The 22,639-nt window shown below is 47.2% G+C and overlaps 1 gene segment (V, D, J or C); it reads right to left on the bottom strand.

Moving 5' to 3' along the window:
* Positions 1-555: 555 nt before the first annotated feature.
* LOC143841939 (T cell receptor beta chain MC.7.G5-like) lies at positions 556-14,023 on the bottom strand. The segment is given in 6 exon segments: positions 556-2,118; positions 3,925-4,031; positions 5,735-5,752; positions 6,900-7,238; positions 13,215-13,261; positions 14,007-14,023. Coding segments are annotated over 6 exon segments (540 nt in total).
* Positions 14,024-22,639: the final 8,616 nt, after the last annotated feature.

Genomic DNA, 22,639 nt, shown 5'->3' with positions numbered 1-22,639 from the left:
CAACCCAGTGGAAAAGGATTTTTTTTTAAGGTGGTAGGTTCTCCATCTTTGGACATTTTTAAATGGAGACTGGATAGCCATCTGACGGAGAGGCGGATTCTGTGAGGGCTCAAGGGGGTGGCAGGTTACAGTGGGTGAGCAATACGGTTGTGAGTGTCCTGCATTGTGCAGGGGGTTGGAGTAGATGACCCAGGAGTTCTCTTCCAACTCTATGATTCTATCATTCTATGATTGATTCTAAAAAGAAGAGTTGGATTTTATATCCTGTTCTCCACTGCCCAAGGAGTCTCAAAGCGGCTTATAATTGCCTTGCCTTCCTCTCACTACAACAGGCACCCTGGGAGGTAGGTGGGTCTGAGACAGCTCTGACAGGATTGCTTGGTCAGAACAGCACCATCAGGACTGTGACGAGCCCAAGGTCACCCAGCTAGCTCAAGTCCTGCATGGCATTTGCTACCTGAAACCCATTGACTGGAGATGCCAGAGACTGGCACCTAGCAACTTCTGCACATAAAGGATGATGGATAATGGAATAAACGTACAGGAACACCATAGTTTGCTTTTTAAAGTGAGCAAGAACAGAGTTTATTCAGAAAAAAAATGTACAACTCAATTAAGAAACACACAATCAAATGAGACAAGGCCTCCCCTCCCCACATCAAAGTGAATTTGTTGCCTTACATTATCTCAGGCCCATGGAGAAGATTTGAATTCTTGTGTGAGAATAATTTATAACAGGAGAAATTCTAGAAACTAAACAGCCTGTGACTTAATTTAAAAGAGAGCTTGGGGAGGGGGTTTTAACCTGCTTTTCTCTACCCGAAGGAGTCTCAAAGCAGCTTACAGTCACCTTCCTTTTCTCTCCCCACAACAGACACCCTGTGAGGTAGGTGGGGCTGAGAGAGCTCTGAGAGAAATGTGTCTGGCACAAGGTCACCCAGCTGATTGTATATGGAGGAGGAGTGTGGAATCAAACCCAGTTGTTTCAACTTTTCATTTCAGCCCCTTCGGTGTCTTCTTTTTAATACAGTCACAGACTCTTTTTAGTCAGTTTGACCTGTTTCCTTTTTTAACACTTTTTAAAATAGTACAGTCACTTTTAGCTTTTTTTTTTTTTTTTAGATTACTGGGCCCAATCCAGTCAAAGTGAAACACTTTAAAATTCTATTGACTTCAGTGCCATAAACTTAATAGCTCTTCCTCTGAAATCAATGGGATTCTAAGGGTGTTGATTTAAGCACACTTACTTTCAGTCAAAAATGGCGAAAAATGTACAAACAAAAGTGGTCAACTGGTGGTTGTGGGTTTTCCAAGCTGACATTTCGCCCAGTAACTGTAGCTGGCAGCTTCAGAGGTAGGTCACGGCAAGATGGAAATCCCTCTGAGCCAAAGTGCAAGACAGGAATATATATCTACCAGAGGGCGAGAGATTCCCATTTTGCTGTGATCTACCTCTGAAGATGCCGGTCGTAGTTACTAGCACAACAACCAGTCGACTCTGGCTGTGAAAGCCTTAGGCCAGGGATAGTCAAACTGCAGCCCTCCAGATGTCCATGGACTCCAATTCCCAGGAGCCCCTGCCAGCATTCGCTGGCAGGGGCTCCTGGGAATTGGAGTCCATGGACATCTGGAGGGCCGCAGTTTGACTACCCCTGTCTTAGGCCAAAATGGTCAGCATCTTTTTTACTCATACAGATCTGAAAAGCTTTAGACAGTGTCAAAACAAATATATTTTGAGAAAATTCAGAAATGCTGCACTGGATGTTAGGGCCAGAGCATTTACACCCCTTTCCCTGCAGTTCCAAGCAATTTACTCCCCCCTGCTTTATTTATTTCATTGATTTAGATGTATGTAACTATCTCTCCCAGATGACGTCTTGGGGCAGTTTACAACATAATAAATACGTTAAAAGTTTAATCATAAAACAAAGAGCTGTTAAATGTTTAAAACAATTGTTTAAAAAAAGCTGAGGATCCCAGTTCTCAGTATCATCAGCTTGGCAATGCTGTAGTTCTTCAGATGTTACTGATTCCAGCTTAGGGCTCTTCCGGGATCTTAAGGGAGGAGGCCAACAGATGTGATGCCTGTTTCCAGATAAAGGCCTTCTACTGAACTCTCTGTCATAGAAAAGAACCAGTTGTTGTTAGAAGTGGGCTAAAGGCATGGGTAAGAAAAGCTGAGCTTGCTGATATTCTCTCCTGTGCCCTATTATTGAAAGCACCAGAGAATCCCTTCCTTGCTTTACAGCCGGTCTTCCTTAGCGCTCCTCTGGAGGAAATAGTTTCTACATTGACCATTCAAACTAGTGCTTTTGCTTCGAACAGGTAACTCAGGTATGCAAGGGTGAATTTTTCTCGGGCGTAAACAGCTGCCCATAAAGTTGGGGATCAAGATGAAGAACCAGGGGGGAGGGAAACGGCCACTAGTAGACTCCCCCCCCCCCCTTTTGCAAGAGCTGGTTCACACCTTCCACTGCAAGTGATCAAACCCTGTGGAAGTAGGCCATGTATGTGTAGATCTGATTATAAGTAGGCTGTGCGAATTGGGTGAGCGCAAAGACAGCTGGAGAACGTATTAGCTCAGGGATGTCTCTGGCATATAACCATACTCTGAATGTGATTCTGAAAACATCCCCGGAGGATGGGGGAACCTGTGAACATCATGAGGGAAGGAAGGAAGGAAGGGAGGGAGGGAGGGAGGGAGGGAGAAGGAAGGAAGGAAGGAAGGAAGGAAGGAAGGCAGGAAGGAAGGAAGGAAGGAAGGAAGGAAGGAAGGAAGGAAGGAAGGAAGGAAGGAAGGAAGGAAGGAAGGAAGGAAGGAAGGCAGACTTCTCGGGAATTGTGACATGTAGGCAACCCAATCTATCCCAGTCCTTCCACTGCGTGTTTTCTACCTACAAGTTTTCAGCATGGAGTAGCATTCAGAATTGGTATTCGCTCCACACACACGCTCTGAAGTGAGATAACTCCCTGTATTTTCCTTGTTTTATTTTGTCAGGACCAAATGGGAAAACTGGCCACAGGGGAAAGAGTTCTGTGGTGGCTTTATTGGGTCACCACCACGTGCCCCCCCCACAGTGTCAAAATAATATTTTATTGATTGCTATTGTGTCCTTATTTTATTTTATTTATTTATTTATTTGATTTGTATGACCGCCGCTCTCGGAAACCGGCTCGCGGCGGTTCACAATGTTTTAATACAAATACAATATATTAACCATTAAAATTCCCCATTAAAACCCCATTAAAATAATGACTGAGTCACAATGATGGCGATTAAAAAACTATTCCCGTACAGGCCCACTGGATGAGCAGAAGTGAACGGATGGATAATTGGGCATAGGGTGGAACAATCTGGGGAACCAGGTCAGTCTAGTACTGGCCTCCCCCCTCTGGGGAGAGGGGTCCGATCTTAGCCCCGGGCCATCACCCGGCCTTAGACAAACGCCTGGCGGAAGAGCTCCGTTTTGCAGGCTCTGCGGAACTCAGAGAGCTCCGACAGGGCCCGCAGCTCTTCAGGGAGCTCGTTCCACCAGGTAGGGGCCAGGACCGAGAAGGCCCTGGCCCTTGTCGAGGCCAGGCGTGCCTCCCGGGGTCCTGGGATCATCAGCAAATTCTTACCCGCAGAGCGAAGTACCCTGCGGGGGGCATAAGGAGATAGGCGGTCCCTCAAGTATGCAGGACTCCCCCCCCCTCCTTTTGCAAGAGCTGGTTGCAAATAAAATTATTAATTAATAAAATTCCTACAAAATAGAAAGTTATCACAGCATTTGGGTTCTTCCGGTGGACACAGATCAGAACAGAACACTGGAACATGACGGAATCTCACACACACACAGGGGATTCCTTTTAGTGATCGGGGCAGGGGACGGGGTGGGAAGATTACTGCAAAGGGTATTTTAAAAAATTGGAATGGCACTTTACCTTTTTCCTCAGGAACAAGCCCATCACAAACGCCCCATACACGATGCTCTTCATAATGAGAAGAATGTATACAAAGCTTCCGATATAGCCATTGCTTTGATACGACACTACAAAAAAGAAACAAGATGGGAAAATACAATATCCAATTGCTGGATCCCCCTGGCCACCAGCAGGACCAAAAGATCACCAAGGAATGATTTAGGATGCTTAGGGCTGATCCTCCGTAGAGCAGGGGGTTGGACTAGATGGCCTGTATGGCCCCTTCCAACTCTATCATTCTATGAAGACACTTCTGTGTATTTATTTATTCATTTATGCCCCACCTTTCTACTTCAAAGGGGACCCAAAGTGGTTGATGTAATTCTGTCCTCCATTTTATCTTTACAACACCTCTGTCAGCTAGCTCAGGCTGAGATGCAGGAATGAAGCCGAGGGAGGGTCAGGATGGGTCCAAGGCAGGGTAGGAGTAGGGTTGCCATGGTGACTTGGGGGTGACTCTCCATCTAGGCCTTGGTTGGAATTCAGATCCATCTGTCCCCAGGTGCACTTCTCAGAGGCCGGAGATTGCCAAAAGGTTGGCACTAGAAGAGTGGAGCACTCTTTGGGGGCTCTTGGGCCTGGTTGGGGCAAGGCAGGTGAGGCAGTGCCAGGCACTTCTTACCTGTTCTCGGCTGAACAGCCTTTGTGTAATATCAGCACCTCCGAGGCCTGGCTCAGTTTTTAATTCAGTACCGGCAGACCTCCATGAAAGTGGCTCATCAATCATTTCCCCAATTAGTTAACAAGAGCTGGCTCTTGTTGTGTTGCCAAACTGGACTGTTGGTCAACCCAACTAGGGCTTATTTCTAACACAGGGCATTTGAGGGCCAAATGCCACCGGTCATACAAACAGGAGTCTTGATAGGGGTTGCAAGCTCACAAGTTGGGAAATGCCTGGATATTTGGGAGGTAGGGCCTGCAGAGGGCAGGGTTTGAGGAGAAGCTTCAATGTCACAGAGTTTACTTTCCGAGGTGACCATTTCCCCCCCCAGGTGAACTAATCTCTGACTCCTGGAAATCAGTTGTCATCCCAGAATATCTCCAGCCACCCCCTTAAGGTTGGCAATCCTATGCCCTGATGGTTCTTTTTGCAAAGAAGAAGAAGAGCTGGGATTTTGTACCCAACTTGTGACTACTCTAGGACAGTGGTCCCCAGCCTTTTTATCACTGGGGACCGCTCAATGCTTGACAATTTTACTGTGGCCCGGGGGGGGGGTAGTCTTTTGCCGAGGGATGTTGCCGCCACCTGAGCCCCTGCTCCACTTGCTTTCCTGCCAGACCCCCTGACTTTCCGCCGCCCACTGTGGGGCACTGCCAGCAGCAGCTGCACAGTGCCACACCGAGGGGGAGCCGCAGCCATGGCAGCCACTGGAGAGCACCAAAGGTGAGCCGGCAGCAGAGTGGCAGGGCAGCCCCCGAGGCAGCAGCCGGGGAGGAGGAGCCACAGCCCGGTACCGATTGATCTACGGACCAGTCTCGGTCCCCGGAATCAAACCTGGCTCGCCAGATTAGAAGTCCGCACTCCTAACCACTACACGAAACTGGCTCTCAGGCTATGGCATGAGGTGAGATGAAATGAAACACCTTATGTTGTTGTTTTTTAAGTATCTTTTCCATGAAGGGAGAGAAAAGGGCTTTCCAAGATGATGATCCCTCCCTGTTCAGTTTAAGCACTCTTGAACAAACCCACCCTGCTTTGAACTATCATGACTGAATGGTAGAAGGAACTTTGACACCCCTTTGTTGAGAGAGAAGGATGATTTGGACTTACCTTTTGCTGTGTCACAACCTGAAAGCAGAAGGGGAAAAATCCAAATTAGCTATTGCTGGGACTGATGGTACCAGGATGGGTTAGAGGTAAGGGGCATTGAGCCAGGGGTAGTCAGACTGCGGCCCTCCAGATGTCCATGGACTACAATTCCCATGAGCCCCTGCCAGCAAACATGGGAATTGTAGCCCATGGACATCTGGAGGGCCGCAGTTTGACTACCCCTGCATTGAGCAAATAATACCAGCCCAGCTTCAAAAGAGAGTGTTGCTTGGAACAGCAAGAATCCTGCAAAGATAATTCTGCAGTTCTCAAGGACTTGGCAAGATCATGAACTACAGACCAAAATAAGAATAATAATAATGGAAAAGTCAGAACATGACTTTGCTTGCACGCTGGTTTCAGAAAATTGAAGCGTTTAAAATTTTGTTCTTTAGATAAAACTGTTTAAAGAGATCCACAGGCAAGACTGTGTCCATTAATGATTCTACAGCGAGGTGTGAGCAGAAATCAGCTTCTTCTGTTTCACAGCTCTCGTTTTCGCTTCTTTAAAGCCAAGTTTCTAGCCCTCATGGGTGAAAATAGGGCTAAAGTGTAATGGGTAAAAGCTGGTGGAATCTCAGCAGCTATAAGCAGGGCTGTCCCTGGTTATGATTTTGATGGGAGACCTCCGTGGAATGTTAGGTCATGATGCAAATCCCTGCTTCCACATGACGGTGACGCCAGGCTGGCCCTCTCCCAAGCATGCTGTGCTTCAGGGCACCGTTGCCCTGTATTAAGGGAATGCGGCTATTTTCCATGATCCCTTAGCTGCCCCAGGGGCCTCCCCATCCATGGCATTCCAGCAGGGCTAAAATATGCCCCAGTCATCTCTGCAGCGCTTCATGGTGCTGTGGAGCATTTTTAAAATTTGCAAATAAAACCCCCTCGCTATCCCCCTGCAAAGTGGAACCTTTCTGCCCAGGCTGTGTCCGTCAGGATGCACAGATCCAGGGCGGATTGGATCCACCACCGAAATGTGTCCCCCGTGGGGACACAGAAAGCAGTGTAGCATGCAGCTCCACCACAATGCATCGGCGGCAGCCCTGAGGGGTGCCACTCGTGCGGAATCGCTCTCTGTGAGCAGGATCAGAGCTTTGCTAACAGAACTTACCCACGTCCCACTCACCTTCTCTACTGATGGTGCTTTCATAGATTTCAGTGGTGTCGTTCACATAGAATTTGACCTTACATTGGAACTGGTTTTGGGAATTCTCCCAGACGAGCTTGGAGACCCTCAAGCGGCTGGTCAAGGAGTAGCTCTTTGTCTTATTGTGATATTTGGAGAACTCCTCTGTCTTTACCCCTTCCGTTATCTCTGTGTCATGCAGGTGCCAGGTGATGCTGATGTGGTCTGGAATGAAATCCTTGGCCAAACACACAAGGGTGACAGCTTGCTTTTCCTCAGTCTCCTTCTGGGAGGGGGCAAAGATGGTCACCTGCGGGGGTGTGGGCTCTTGTCCGTTTTCTGGAAAACAAATTAAGGCATAGCAGCACTGAAGAGATCCTTCTCATCCATGGCACAGTAACTGGTGGTTCACTGAGGGTCTCTTTGTACATATAGCTTGGTCAAATGACACTGGTGAGACTATTATTATTATTATTATTATTATTATTATTATTATTATTATTATTATTATTATTATTATAAGATGAGTTTGTTTTTATACCCCTACTTTTCACTACCCAAAGGAGTCTCAAAGTGGCTGAGAGAGCTCTGAGGGAACTCTGACTGGGCCAAGTTCACCCAGTAGACCTAATGTCTCTCAGAGGGGCTTACAATCACCTTCCCTTCCCTTCCCTTCCTCTCCTCACATCAGAGACCCTCTGAGGCAGGTGGGGCTGAGAGAACTCTAAGAGAACTGGGATAGCCCAAGCTCACCCAGTAGGCTTCATGTGTCCCAGGGGGGCTTACATTAGCCTTCCGTTCCTCTCCTCACAAGAGACCTGTGAGGCAGGGGAGGCTGAGAGAGCTCTAAGAGAATTGGGAATAGCCCAAGCTCACCCAGTAGGCTTCATGTGTCTCAGAGGGGTTTACATTCGCCTTCCCTTTCCTCTCCCCACAACAGACACCCTGTGAGGTGGGTGAGGCTGAGAGAGCCCTGATATTACTGAAGAAGAAGAGTTGGTTCTTCTATGCCACTTTTCTCTACCCGAAGGAGTTTCAAAGCCGGTAACAATCACCTTCCCTTCCTCTCCTCACAACAGACACACTGTGAGGGAGGTGGGGCTGAGATAGCTCTGTGAGATCAGCTCTAAGAGAACTGTGACTAGCCCAAAGTTACTCAGCTGGTTGCATGTGGAACCCAGTTTGCCAGATTACAAGCTGCTGCTCTTAACCATTACACCAATAATAATTATTATATTTGTTACCTGCCATCTACCTCTACAGACTCGGCGTGGCTTACATCAGCAACATGACACTATAACAAAATATTAGTCTACAATAAGTAATTAAAATCTTAGCTCAAATAATTCTGCCCTTCGATGCCTGTTTCTAATCTTTCAGTGGCAGGAGGGGAAGTGGACAGAGTCATTTTTTAACAGCCTCAGATGGATGAACAGGCCTTGGACAGGGAGACCAGTTTTATTCATTGGTATTTATTGGGCCTCAACCATAGGCCTGGTGGAGCAGCTCCGTTTTCAAACCCTGAAGAACCGTTCGAGGTCCCACAGGGCTCTGGTCTCATTTGGGAGCCCATTCCACCCAGCCAGGGCCAGGGTCAAAATGGCCCTGGCTCTGCTTGAGGCGCATTTAATTTTCCTGGAACCAGGGAACCTAATCAGATTCTTCTGGCTTGATCTTAACACCCTTTGGGGATTATATGGGAGGAGGCAGACCTGCAGTTATGGTGGTCCCAGATCACTTAGGGACATTTATAGTTCCAACATTGCTGACAGAACTTTCCTCTCACTTTGGTATCACCTCAGACACAAAACTTGACAGGGTCCAAATGGTCATCCATGAGTGGGAGACTGAGGGAAATCTAGGCATGTGGAGATCAGTTCTTAACACAGTATGGTAGATCCTGTCTAGGATTGTCAGATTTCTCCTGACCACCAGCAAGGGAAATGGCCAAATTCAGTTTGGGAAACTCCGGAAGATTTGGGGATGGAGCCTGAGAAAGGCAAGGACCTCAGAGGGGTACAATAGGGTCCACCCTCCAAAGCAGCCATTGTCTCTAGGGGAAATGATCTTTGTTGTCTGGAGATGAGTTGTAATTCATCCCTAGTCAAGACAGTCTCACAGGTGGAGACACAAGGGCCAAGAAGGAAGTCACCAAGAGGTGGAAGAGGAGGCAAATGAGGATTTTCCTCTGTAATGCAATGTATCGATTTATCATGAATGCTAAGTTCAAAAAACCAAAAGTGAAATACAAAAGAGTTTACTGATGTGAGCTTCCTGAATTTTTTATGTTGACAGAAGGAGGGGAAAGTAATATGAAGTTGTTTTGCAAATGGGTCCTCGTAAGCATAGAAAATTTGGAAGTGGGTCTTCTTCAGGGAATTTAAGAACCTCTGGGGTGGGTCCCACCATCCTCCGAGAAGCCCTTCTCCAGCCCAAGGAGCCTTCCTGCAACGTACGTGACCCTTCTTCCAAGAGTAAAGCCTCTGGAATACCTCTGATCGGAGGAAGGTTTCCAAACTGAGGAAAGATAGGGCATGGCCATTTTAACAAATGAATCAATATATCAGCTTTGTCCAGTGGAGCAGGAAGATGGTGATAGGATTAAGGGTGCCAACCTCCAGGTGGACCTCCCCAGGCAACCACATTCCCCATCCCCCACAGGTGGCCGGAGTGGACCTTTCAACCCTTGTCACGACCCATGCTGGGGTTCAGACCACCATTTTGAGAACCTCAGCTCCTCTCCAAAGCAGGGATTCCCATCCAGGGGGTTCTGCAGCCTTTCCCAGAGGTTCAGGTGGCCACTGACATCACTAGACCTCACTGAAGCCCCCTTCCCCTGTTGCTTAAGGTGACCAGATTGTCCCAGTTTTGGAGGCACATCTGGGGGCAACTGGCAAATTGTACTTATGTTGAAAGTAAAATATATATATATTACAATACTATTTTTGCGTTCTATGCATTCTATGAAAAATTTTGTTGCTCCATATAGACTAAATTTTAATCAAGAGCCCCCCCACCCCAGGTCAATGATGTCCCGCTTTACCTTACCGTTGCTGTATAGGCCTAGGTGTAAACTGCATGGATCTTTTATTCCAGCCCCAGATCGATTCAGTCCCTGCCCTCTACACAGAATGCGATTTCCGTTTGGATTTTGGGTGATTTTAATTTTCCTTCTGCAGCAAGAAGGATTGATTCGGAGTGACTCTACCTTTATTGTGCCATATGGATCGATTGATTGTTTGGCTCCCACACCTATTTCTCTGAAAGGGCATGCCACCATTTCTGGGATTCTTCGAAGCCTGAACAATATTTCAGGGTTTCCTCCACAGTCTGCTCCAAAGACTTGTCTATACAAATATGCTTGTCTATACAAATATGTTTACACCTGGAAACACACACTCCAAAGAATATTGTTCGTCTAGAAGTCAAAGCACACATCACATGATTTGACACCTAATAAGGTTTTCTAAGGCTTGTCTCACATGTGGTGTTTTAGCAGGCCCTGGAGTTCTTTTTCATGCACGCCTAAAAATGTCATGTGAATGCTCCAAAGAGAGGTTTGTAAGTACTGTATCATGCCTTTTCAAGGGAACTCAGGTTGGCTTCAGCTCCCCTTTAAGAGTCCCTATTCACTGGAAACTCATAACCTCAGTCAAGCTCTTAATTCATACGGTTTTCATTGCAAGGGATGGCTCCACATGCTTGACTCCTCATTGTCAAGATTGAAAACTGCTTAGGGGGATTTCGATTGGATTGTGCCCTCCTCTGGATTGTTATCAGAGCTATTCCCTACACACAGACGCGCACACACACACATTTGGAAGAAATGGGGGGTGTGCAGGGATAAGATGTCCATCAGAAACATGTAGCAGACAAGGATACCATTTCCCGGGTAGGACCTGGGCATGTTCTCTGGAATCATAGCTCATCTCCAGACTAGAGAGACCAGTTCTCACGAAGAAAACAGCAGCTTTGGAGGGTGGGCCCTGCAGCATTATGCTCCACCGAGGTCTCTCCTTGCCCCAAATACTGCCCACTCGTAGCTGCAGCCCCAAAATCTCCAGGCATTTCTCAACTCAGAGCTAGCGACCCTAGTAACTATCCTTCCAAAGATTACCCTCCCAAGCTTAGAAAAACTGCAACTCGCCTATCAGGAGAGAAGCAGCCAAACTGTATCCCCTCTGAATTTCTGGCAAGGATCTTACCTAAGACCGTGAGCCTGGTTCCAGTTCCGAAGTGCAGTTCATAGCCACCGCACAGAGGAATATTGCAGTTCAAAAATTATTTTCTCTCTTTCTCTAATGCCCAGGGCAACAAATCAGGGCGGCTTGGGACAAGGGAACAAGCCTAGAGCAATCTGAGCCTACCCCATATCATTTTCTACTTGCCTAGAGCCAAGCAGCCACAGTGGCACGGACAGAGTCGCAGAGACCCACTGAGGCCACCACGATGACTATGCCAGCGTTCTTGAGGCTATCTGAGCTGAATAAACCCTGCAGGGCTGCTAGCCTTGCATGGGCCACTTGGATCGGAGTAGCAGCCTACTGGGAACTTCCCCCATAAGCTAAAGGGTCTGTCCATTTCTAGCAGCAAACTGTAGGTTTGTGTACATTTACTAGGCAAACTAACCAGACTCAGGAGTAGGAGCAGAATCAGGCAATGGCAATCCGCCTCTGAATGTCTCTTGCCCCTGAAAATCATAGTGCAGGGGTGGCCAAATGGTGGCTTTCCAGATGTTCATGGACTACAACTCCCATGAGCCCCTGGCTCATGGAAGTTGTAGCCCATGGACATCTGGAGAGCTGCCGTTTGGCCATCCCTGCCCAATGAGGTTGCCATAAGTCAGTGGGGTCCTGTTGGCACTTTCCATGGCATTACACAACCTTTGTTTGGGAAATTTTTTTTGTTGAAACCTGACTGTGTGTTTGATATTTAGCAACAGCTGCTCACTATGCAGTCCAACACAGCTGAGGACCGCGGTCAGTTCCAGCACACCGTTTAGCCTTAAAACAACTTTCCATCACAGCTGCCCAGAAACCAGGCTGAAAACCGTTCCAGAATTTCATCCTCAGGATTCAAACATCGGTGTCCCTGGGAGATATTAAACGGCGTAATCGCATATGCAGCTGTTCAGTTTTGAGGTGCAACCTCTGCCTCTTGAAATGTTCCAGTGAGGGATGCCAGCCTCCAGGTGGAACCTGGGGATCACACGGAATTACAGATCACCTCCAGACAACAGAGATCAGCTCCCCTGGAGAAAAATGGATGCTTTGGAAGGTGGACTCTACAGCACTGTAGGCTCCACTTCCTAATCTCCAGGAGTTTCCAGACCTGGATCTGGCAACCTCACCCGTCACATCCCCTGCTGGTGGCCAGTGGGGACCTAGCTACCCCACTTCCAGTAATAAATCCTTCATGCAAAGGGAAGAACCTCTTCACATCCCTCTCCCATCCCTCACCCCAGTTCTTCTGTGGTCTTCGGGCAAGCTCCCCTGGTTGTTCCTCTGCCCAATATTGCATCAATAGCACAAATACACTCCCCCCCTTCAAAGCCTCCTCCCCAAAAGGGTTTTCTGTGCCCCCTGTTGTTGCAAATCCTTACCTAGTACTGTGAGCCGCGTTCCTGGTCCAAAATAAAGCCTATCGGCTGAGCACATCAGGACGCACTTATAGGCAAACCTACTCTCGGGAGAGCAGAGGGCAGCGCGTCCTCCAAGCACAGCCCAATGGGAATTGGGGCACTTATGGTTTAATGATGCAGATCTTGCACTTAAGCCCCTTCCCCTTATTGCACATGTCGTATGCATTTACTTTAGGCCCAGGGCTTGCCCTGCATGGTGACTTCTGGAGCAGGTGCCAAAGCTGAAATCAGAAGTCAAGAGTTGGAGAAGAGCTGTGGGGTTTCCCACCCCAAGTTAGCCTAGTACTGGGGTGGCTGAACGGTGGCTCTCCAGATGCCCATGGACTACAATTACCATGAGCCCCTTGCAGTATGCCCAGATCAAATCTCCTATGTGCCAAGAATCCATTAGACCAGGGGCGGCCAAACAGTAGCTCTCCAGATGTCCATGGACTACATTTATCAGTGCTGGCAGGGCTCCTGGTAATTGTAGTCCATGGACATCTGGAGGACCACCCTTTGGCCACTCCTGCATTAGATGGACTTCAAGCTCACCCCCCATTTTCTCTCAGCATCAGCTCCCAGTTGCCAATAATAATAACAATGATAAAGCTATGCCAGCTTGCATAGGATCTGTCACCTAAAGGCTACGTGCCCCTCTGTCCTACAGGCATCCCATGGGCATCGTTTCTCACCTAGCACGGTCAGTCGTGTCCCTTGTCCGAAGTACAGCTTCTCGTTGCTTCACGGCGGGTCACCCCTGTCAGCAAACCTGCTCCCTGGAGAACTTTGACATTGCTAAGGAATCTTTGTTCTGCACCTCCACTTTATTACTAAAAATGGCACTTTTTAGCCTACAGAAGACCATAGTTTGGATCTCCTTCCAGAAGTAAGGGCAACACAGCTTCTGGCTCAAATTATTCCTCTCTGTTGCCATATTCTCGACATCACAACAGGGAGGTACTGGCAAAGAAGCTGCCAGAACATTTTACTTACCCCCATACCAATTTCCCCTCCAAGGGTCTCTGGGGAATTTTTAAAAATTCCTCACCACTACCCCAGGTTACAATGGATGAGCGATAGGGTTGTGAGTGTCCTGCATAGTGCAGGGGGTTGGACTAGATGACCCAAGAGGTCCCTTCCAATTCTATGATTCTATGTAGGTAGAGATGCCAGCCTCCAGGTGGGAACTGGGGGTCCCCCCAGAATTACAGCTCCTCTCCAGACTAGAGAGATCAGTTCCCCTGGAGACAATGGATGCTTGGGAGCGTGGACTCTTTGGCATTGCCCCCCACCGAGGTCCCTGTCCTTCCCAGGCTCCATTCCGAGATCTTCAGGAGTTTCCCAGCCTGGACATGACAACTCGATTCCCCCATCCCCTGCCGGTCACCAGGGGAAACCTGGCCACCCTACACTGCCTTGCAGCTGAGCCCCAATTCCACCCAGTTCTCCACATTCCAAAACCCACACACTGGTCTGCGACTCACCAGCGACTCTCAGGCATTTCCTTCTAAAATCCAACTTGTTAAAGTCAAGCCTATTGGTAAAAATCCCGCCGGAACATCCAGAATAACCGTAATTCCATCCTACCCTGTGTCGCCTCCCACTTACCTAGAACAGTCAGCCGAGTCCCTTGGCCAAAATGCAGAGGGTAATTGCTGGCACAGCATGAAGGTGTGCTCTCAAAAAGGGATGTCTCTCGTCAAGGTACTCCTGCGGCACGGGGACGGTATTCTACGCTGCTGAGGGCTTTCTCTTTAATGTTCTATATCTAACCATTTTGGATGCAAGAATACCGGACGACTTGTGCCTCCAATCTTATTCGTGACAAATCAACCTTCCTTCCAGGGATCTCAAGGAGGGAGCCGTAATTTTCTTCCCTGTTATCCTCACCATAAACCACAGTTTGGCAGACCAGGGGAAGGGTAGAGGGACAGGTTTACTTTCCCCCAGGGATTTTAAGAAACAGATTTCAGCCACTGGGGCGGTGATTTAAAGCAGCAGCTCGGCTCAGTTTTCACAGCCCCTGATATCAAGCAGAACATCCTTGGAGTCTGGAAATTCTAGAACCCAGACTCTGTGGTCTTATGCAGGTCCCCTCACCCCGTTACCCTTTAAATGATGACAATTATTTCAAATGCATATTTGAAAAGATTTTGCCCCTTCCAGCCCTGGGCCCATTCCGTACACTCATAGAATCATAGAATCATAGAATCATAGAGTTGGAAGGGGCCATACAGGCCATCTAGTCCAACCCCCTGCTCAACGCAGGATTAGCCCTAAGCATCCTAAAGCATCCAAGAAAAGTGTGTATCCAACCTTTGCTTGAAGACTTCCAGTGAGGGGGCGCTCACCACCTCCTTAGGCAGCCTATTCCACTGCTGAACTACTCTGACTGTGAAAAACTTTTTCCTGATATCTAGCCTATATCCTTGTACTTGAAGTTTAAACCCATTACTGCGTGTCCTCTCCTCTGCAGCCAGCAGAAACAGCATCCTGCCCTCCTCCAAGTGACAACCTTTCAAATACTTAAAGAGGGCTATCATGTCCCCTCTCAACCTCCTTTTCTCCAGGCTGAACATTCCCAGGTCCCTCAACCTACCTTCATAGGGCTTGGTCCCTTGGCCCCAGATCATCTTCGTTGCTCTCCTCTGTACCCTTTCAATTTTATCGATGTCCTTCTTGATAATGCTCTTTCAGTGCACTTTAGAAGTAGATTATCCTGTTCTGCACTGGAAAATCCAGCTGCAAAAGCGCATTGAAAGTGCATTATCCAATGTATGTAGAATGGGCCCAATGGTTCCTCCAGAGGCCGACCCTGGCCCCACCATTGATCGCATATAAGCGCTTTCTCCACTGACCCTCTCCAGGGAATGGAAGAACCGTACAATCTACAGGACCCTGCTTGGATCAAATCTCCTCTGTGCCATGAATCCACAGGCTAGGCTTCAAGGCGGCCATGATTCTCTCTCAGCATCAGCTCCCACTTTCATCCCAATAATTATAAACGGCTTGCTGCTTTGCAGGGCTGGATTTACCCCCACGTTTCTCACCTAGCACGGTCAGCCGTGTCCCTCGTCCAAAGTGCAGCTTCTCGCTGGTTCACAGCTTGTCACCGCTGTAAGCAAACCTGCTCACTTTGGCATTGCCAAACTGGAGGCTCCGATCCACCCTTTGGTTACTGATACATGCTGGTTTTGAGCCTACAAAGGAACAGCTTTGGATCTCCTTCTTGAAGCCATGGCGACACAGCGCTGGCTTATTCACCGTGTTCCCAGCATCGCTTCAGGGGAGTGCCAGGCAAGTAGTTGGTGGAATATTTCACTTTCCCTTGAATGAGTCCCTGGGGGTTGGGGGGAAGTGGAATCTTGTTTTAGCCAGCTTGGTGTAGAGGTTAAGAGCGGCAACTTCTAATCTGGCGAGCTGGGTTTGATTTCCCGCTCCTCCTCAACAGGCAGCCAGCCGGGTGACCTTGGGCCAGTCACAGTCCTGTCAGAACTGTTCTCATGGAGCAGTTCTGTCGGAGCTCTCCCAGCCCAACCTACCTCATAAGGTGTCTACTGTGGGGAGAGGAAAGGCAAGGCAATTGTAGGCTGGTTTTAGATTCCTATGGGCTGTAAAAAAAAACAGCTTTTCTTCTTCATCATCCTCTCATTTACCCTGGTCACTCAGATCAGCAATTCCATCTGGATTTAGAATCAAAGAATCATAGAATCATAGAGTTGAACGGGACCTCCAGTCTAAACCCCACACTCTTGACTAGCAGGTCTCGGGCATTTCCCTACTAAAATTCAACTTTGAAAGCCTAGCACATGGTAAAAATCTCCCCTGAACATCCAGAAGAACAACCCTTCCAACCCATCCCATATCACCCGCTGTTTACCTAGAACAGTCAGTCGAGTTCCTTGACCAAAGCTCAGGGGAGAGGTATTCCACAGCATGAAGCCATGCTATCAAAACGGATGTCACTTATCAAGGACTGGGGCAACTCTACCACACGAGAGGTGTAGTGGTTAAGAGTGGCGGCTTCTAATCTGAAGAGCCAGGTTTGATTCCTCACTCCCACCTAGTTCAGCAGTGGAATAGGCTACCTAAGGAGGTGGTCAGCTCCCCCTCACTGGCAGTCTTCAAGCAAAGAACTAGATGACCTGTATAGCCCCTTCCAACTCTGTGATTCTATTATTCTACCTCACAGGGAACAGGGACTTGCAATCCCCTACACTTCTTCTCCCCCACAACACACACCCTGTGAGGTAGGGGGGGCTGAGGGAGCTTTGAGAGAACTGTGACTGGCCAAAAGTCACTCAGCCACCTGCATGCAGAAGAGCAGGGAATGAAACCCCATTATCCAGATTAGAGGCCACTGCTCCGAACCACTACCCCATGCTGGCTCTCCAATGGGGAAAATTGGTATCTATAAATATCCAAACCATTGCAAAGTGGCTTTGTCCACACAGGAGAATCCAACTGCAAATGGCTGTTACAACACAATATTCAGTGAAGCATGGATGCAGCCTAAGGCTTGACTCAAGACGAGCCCAAATTGTAGAGCGAGCTTTAGGACTGAATGGGCAGCTGAACCCAGGTCTCTCAGCCCAGATCCCAAAATCTACCTTTGACACTCCACTGGCTCTGGTCACATTAGCATATATACTCACATGGCTAAATTGAATGTGGTCTGTAGACCAGATGGCCACAGGACCCTTCTCTCCTTCCAAAAATAGAAATACCTTTTCATTTGCAGACCCTGATTGCAGAATCTACTATAACTGCTTCACTTGTCTGAAAAAGACCTTCTCTGTTCTCACCATAAGTTAGGCTGATCAAGCTGAGGGTGGATCTACATGTTTCTCATCCCCCCCCTCCCCCAATTTTTAAAATGCAGCCATCGGTGCTGTGATTTAAAGCACAAGTCCACAAACTGACCATATTCACCCCTTTAGTTTATGACCCTTTCATCTACCCAGGCTGACATATTGTCTGCTTCTCCCTTTCTGCCATCTTGTATTTCCTAGGGGCTGTTTAAGATGTTCCACTTTTGCTCATTGTTTCCCTGATCAGTCTTGGTCTTTGAATGGGCTCTGGATGTCAGGGGATGATTTCTGGTCTTCCTGGGCTGATGGTAACCATAAAAATAACCCTCTTCCCTGGGTGCTACAGTTTTAGAGCCAAGTGCTAACCATTGATTATTCCACTGAGAAAGACCTAGCACAAGCATTTTAACGGCTATCGCATGCAGCACAGTATACCTAGATGAATTCACATAAAACACTGGAGCCAAAGAATCTTGGCTTTTCAAGCTGGAGTTACTTGAGAACGTAGATTTTCTTACCTAAAACAGTCAGCTTGGTCCCTGCTCCAAAGTATACCCTCTCACCGCTTGCACAGCCAACTGGCTGATGAATGAAACCTATAATAGCACGGCCTGCTTAGGAAGCTTATGTTTTGCTATACTACAGTTAGAAAGTTGTTCCATCAGAGATCTCCACCCACAATCAGTCCAGGGCTGGTAAGGAAGGAAAAGGAAAAAGACAGGAACATGTGCTTCCTCCTGGTTGGTGATAAGAACGTGATTTGGTGATGGGACCATGTTGAAATTATGTTTCCTCTGGATAGCAGTGTGGTGTGTGTTAACAAGAACTTGGGGTATTTGGTAAGCTAAATATGAGCAGACAGTGTGATGTGGTGATAAAGAAGGTAATGCAGTCTTGGGCTGTATCAACAGAGGCATCACATCAAAATTGTAAGATGTCAGTCCTGCTGTATGCTGCATTGTTTAGAGTACTGGAGTACTGTGTATAATTCTGGAGGTCTTATTTCAAAAAGATGTGGACAAAATTGAGAGCCTAGCAGGACTGTGACTAGCTCAAGGTCTCCGAGCTGGCTGCATGTGGAGGAGCAGGCGATCAAACCCAGCTCTCCAGATTAGAGGCTGCTACTCTTAACTTCTATACCAAGCTGGTTCTGGAGAGTGTTGGTGATAGAAAACAAAGGCATGGGATGTTTCCTTGCTGGATTTTTACCAGCTTTCCCACTCAATCTTGCTTGACTTCTCTCCATACTGCAGCCCTTGTCCCCCATGGCTTTCGCCCACATGGAACCTAACATCCCCAGGCCCAATGGTGTGGGTCCAACTAGCCTCCTAGGAGCCTAGGGAACCTTCTTCCAAGTTAAGAGCTTCTTCTTCCAATGGAAGACCCACTTAAGTTGGACAAAGAGCTTCTTTTGGCTGGATGCAGGGATCAAACTTTGTTCAGCGAACTGGTAGGATAGAGGCAGGACCGTTGTTTTCAGTGGTCAAAAGTGGCCCATCCTCACTGTTTTTCAAGCTGATAGGATCCAGCCTCTCCCTTCCCCCAATCCACCCACCTATGTTGCATTTGAAATCTCCTGCCATCCTCTCTGCTTACAGTGGATCACTATGACACCAAGCCCTCAACCACGAGCCATCCAGTGTGCAGCGATCCAATGCAGAGAAATCAAGATGTACTTAATAGACATGCAAATCAGCCCTGAAAGAATAAAAGGACTTCCTCAAGACACCCCTATATACTTTCTACTAATATGTCCTGACCCTCAAATGGTTAATCTGAGACTTGCTGTTGACCTGAAGTAAACATTTAGTAGTTTCTCCTCAGGCAAAACATCTGTGAAGGTCTGAAGGAAGGTCAGTTTATTTGGGGAGGAGGGTAGTCCATACATCAAAAAGCACCCCCCAGATTTTGCCTAAAACCACAGGCAGACAGAATGTGGAGATTCCTCCTCAGGCAAAATATCTGAGGACATTCAAGAGAAGCCAGGCTCTGCTCAGACTTAACAGCATTCCTCAAACTGAAGGTGGTTATAGCACATACTCCTAGTTCTTCATAGCTAATTACAGACAATTAAAGATGTATGCTAGAAGGTCCCTTAAGCCATGCTGACCTATCCCCATTAATCCACTCTAATTTGGGCTGGAGAAAAAAAAAATACATGTTGGATTTCTCTTACCGAGAACTGTGAGTTGAGTTCCCTTGCCAAAATGGAGCTCAGAATAGCTGCACAACGGCAAAATCGCCACCTAAAATGGACCCTCCCTCACCCAGTCTCTGTCTTCTTCCTCTAACCATACATCCTAACCTTAAAGACCACCACCGTGGGACGGTGGGCCAAATAGACCACCTCTACCAGCCCCCCAGTAGCTAAATTAAAAGCCAAAGAAGGAACCGTTGTTTGTGGGAAAGAAGAATTTGATGGGGAAGCCAGTTTGATGGATGGAGCTTTGGGCCCATGATCATCTCTCCCTCAACTAGGAATAATGTGAATTTATTACTTGTTGATGTTAGCCCCTTCGTGATGAAATGGTGATTCTGTTCATTGATTCAGCTCGTAAATCAAGGTACCTTTAGATTCCAAATCAGTGCTGTTTCTGACACACCTTAATTAAATCCTGTTCAATGTAGGGTTAAGGTCAGGGAACATATTTTTTTCATTTCAAGTGAATATTAGCAGCCCCCGGGGGAATTCTCTTGGACAAGGCCCAGGGATAGTTACATAAATATTTATTATGTATGGCCAAAGGCCTTTAGAAAGCCAATTTTAGACTGTAAAATACAGACATAAAATTGTATTTCTCCGGTTAGTACAGGAGAACAGTAAAGGTAAAACAATGGATCACTAGGATATGTAAAATTAATAGATCAAGATGGGGGCTTGTAAACACTTGTAAAAGTGTTTTAGCTCAAATCTTCCTGGCAGCCAGAGCAAAAAGTGCCGTCCAGTACGAAACATAGGAATCAGTATTTGATAACAAGTGAGTTTGCCAGAATCAGAAGTAAAGTGTATATTGGGTATTATCTTGGCAAGGAATTTGTCCCTAGATTCTGGATTCAAGGGAGAGGCCAAGACATAGGGGAAGGTCTTCCAGAGCTAAATTCCAACTTGTACAATGAAATGAAATTCCACAGGAGCAGGCTCCTGTTCATTTTAATAGAGCATGCACAGCAGGGTTGGTTTATCCATGTAGCACATGTAGGACATGCTACAGGCCCTGCGTTTCCAGGGGTCCTGCGCACTGCCTCTCCCCCCATGGAGCAGGGCTGTAGCTTCTCCCCCTCCCCCAATCTCCCTCTTTAAGGTCAGTCGGACTGATCCCCTTTTCCACTGTGGAAGGGCCCTTCTGCCCCCAGTCCGACTGTTCCCGCTGCAGCTGTACTCTGCTAGGGCCCCTCAAATCCTTAAACGGGTTCTGGTGCTACAGGCCCTGCAAATCCCTAAACCACTCCTGGTGCACCGGAAGCTTTCCTCTGTGGATTGTGCCCTCGACTAATAATAAATCAACCCATCAAAGGAAAACTTACCAAGCACTGTCAGTTTGGTTCCCAGGCCGAAGTACAGCGGTGTGTTTGACACAGTGTTAAAGAGAGAGACAAGAATAATTTTTCCCTGATGAAATTATCAGGGTCAGGCAAGGTGATTTAGGAGCTCAGAGATGGTTGCTGTGACCCTGGGTGAGATAAGCACACCTCCCTCCTCAAAGTTTTCAGAGAACATCAGAATGTCTTATCTGTCGATGGTCTGAGGCTATCACCAGTAGCTCATCAATTCAGGGATCACCTTCCATCCCCACCTCTGCTTTTCACCTCTGGAACCTCATAATTTAAACTTTCGATTGTTGGCTGTTTCAGTTGGATCTCCTGCAGTTTGCCCAAGATTACGGTGGTCAACGTGAAGGAGAGGTCAAGCAAACCGATACAGACCAAATTCCAGAGCTGCAGTTGTGCAGCTCCATTGGAGCCTGAAAAATCGGTGGCATCTTAAAGACAAATGAATGGATTGTGGCACAGATTTTTTAAGACTGTAGGCAATCTCATGAGAGGCTTGACATTTGATCTTCAGCTAACAAACATACATGGGGATAGATTTTTTTAAAAAGCCTTTGCAAATGGTGGGGCCAGAAGGTCATGCCAGAGTTAGGGTACCCACAGAACAAATTAATAGACATCAACTGTTTGGATATTCTTTGTTCTTTGCTCTAAAGATAGGTGGGTTGATAAGGCCATCAAAAGTGGCAAATCACTTACAGGATCACCTGGGAAAACCTGACAAATGGGAAGAGCACTTCATGCACCTGGACAAAATGGTCTCTAAGGCACAGAAGTTGACATTCTACCTAGACCCTTGGTTGTTTTGAATATTCGTATTTACTTTATATGAAACAAAATTAGTCAGTTGCATCAATTAAGTTTGCGCTCCTCTCCTTTTCTATTACCATCACATGGATTTTTGAGTCAAGTTGGGGGGAAGGGAAGCTGGAAAGAATATATATTCCTTTGGATGCATTTACCAGATCCTAAGTTGGAAAATCATCTTTATTTAAGCTCAGGAGGGATTTTGACAAAATCAAGGAACCCAAGAACGAAAGGAAGGGAAATAATTTTGTATTCACGATGCAAAAATAGAGGATTTGTTCAGGCTGAAAAGATATAATTTGTCCTACAGACTTCTACTGATTTTATAGTAGCTTAGCTGTCAAGGCTTCTCCCACACAATCCTGGCAATTGCATTTTGATGAAAAGTTCTGGTCTTTAACTTTCTTCAATGACCTACAATTTCTAGCAGAGGCAATTTTTAATCACACCAAGGCAATCTTGAGTTACTTACCGAGGACGGTGAGTCGGGTCCCATCTCCAAAGTGTAGAACTTGGCCAGTACACGGTGTTATTAGGATTAATAAAATGAACCTCCGCCTTCTCTAGAGGCCATTTTGAGAGCTGAGTTTCTGGAATTCCATTCCCTCAAAGTGGGTTCCAAAAGGGGAAGCAGTGAGTAGACTTCTAAGGGGAGATTGAAATGACTATCAACCACACAGGGGCCCATTAAAAACTTATCCTGTGAGAGCTGTAGCTGCACAGAGAGATCATTGCCTGAATCTGTCCTAAGCAAGCAGCTTAAATCGACAAAGAGGTCCCCTGGCTCTCTTCGTTCTCCCATAAGCAAAACGGAAGCCATTCTCCCATAAGAAGTCATAACAGAAAAGCCATTGAGTTGTCCAAGGGAGTTTTCTCTCAGGGTGTTTAATGGGTGGATCAAGAAATGCAGCTCAAGGGCAGGCTGACCACCTCCATAGAGTCACATTAGC

This window comes from Paroedura picta, chromosome 7 (genome assembly GCF_049243985.1).
Source record: "Paroedura picta isolate Pp20150507F chromosome 7, Ppicta_v3.0, whole genome shotgun sequence".
Classification (NCBI taxonomy): domain Eukaryota; kingdom Metazoa; phylum Chordata; class Lepidosauria; order Squamata; family Gekkonidae; genus Paroedura; species Paroedura picta.
Note: the sequence above shows the minus strand (reverse complement) of the source record. Positions and strands in the feature narration are given on the sequence as shown.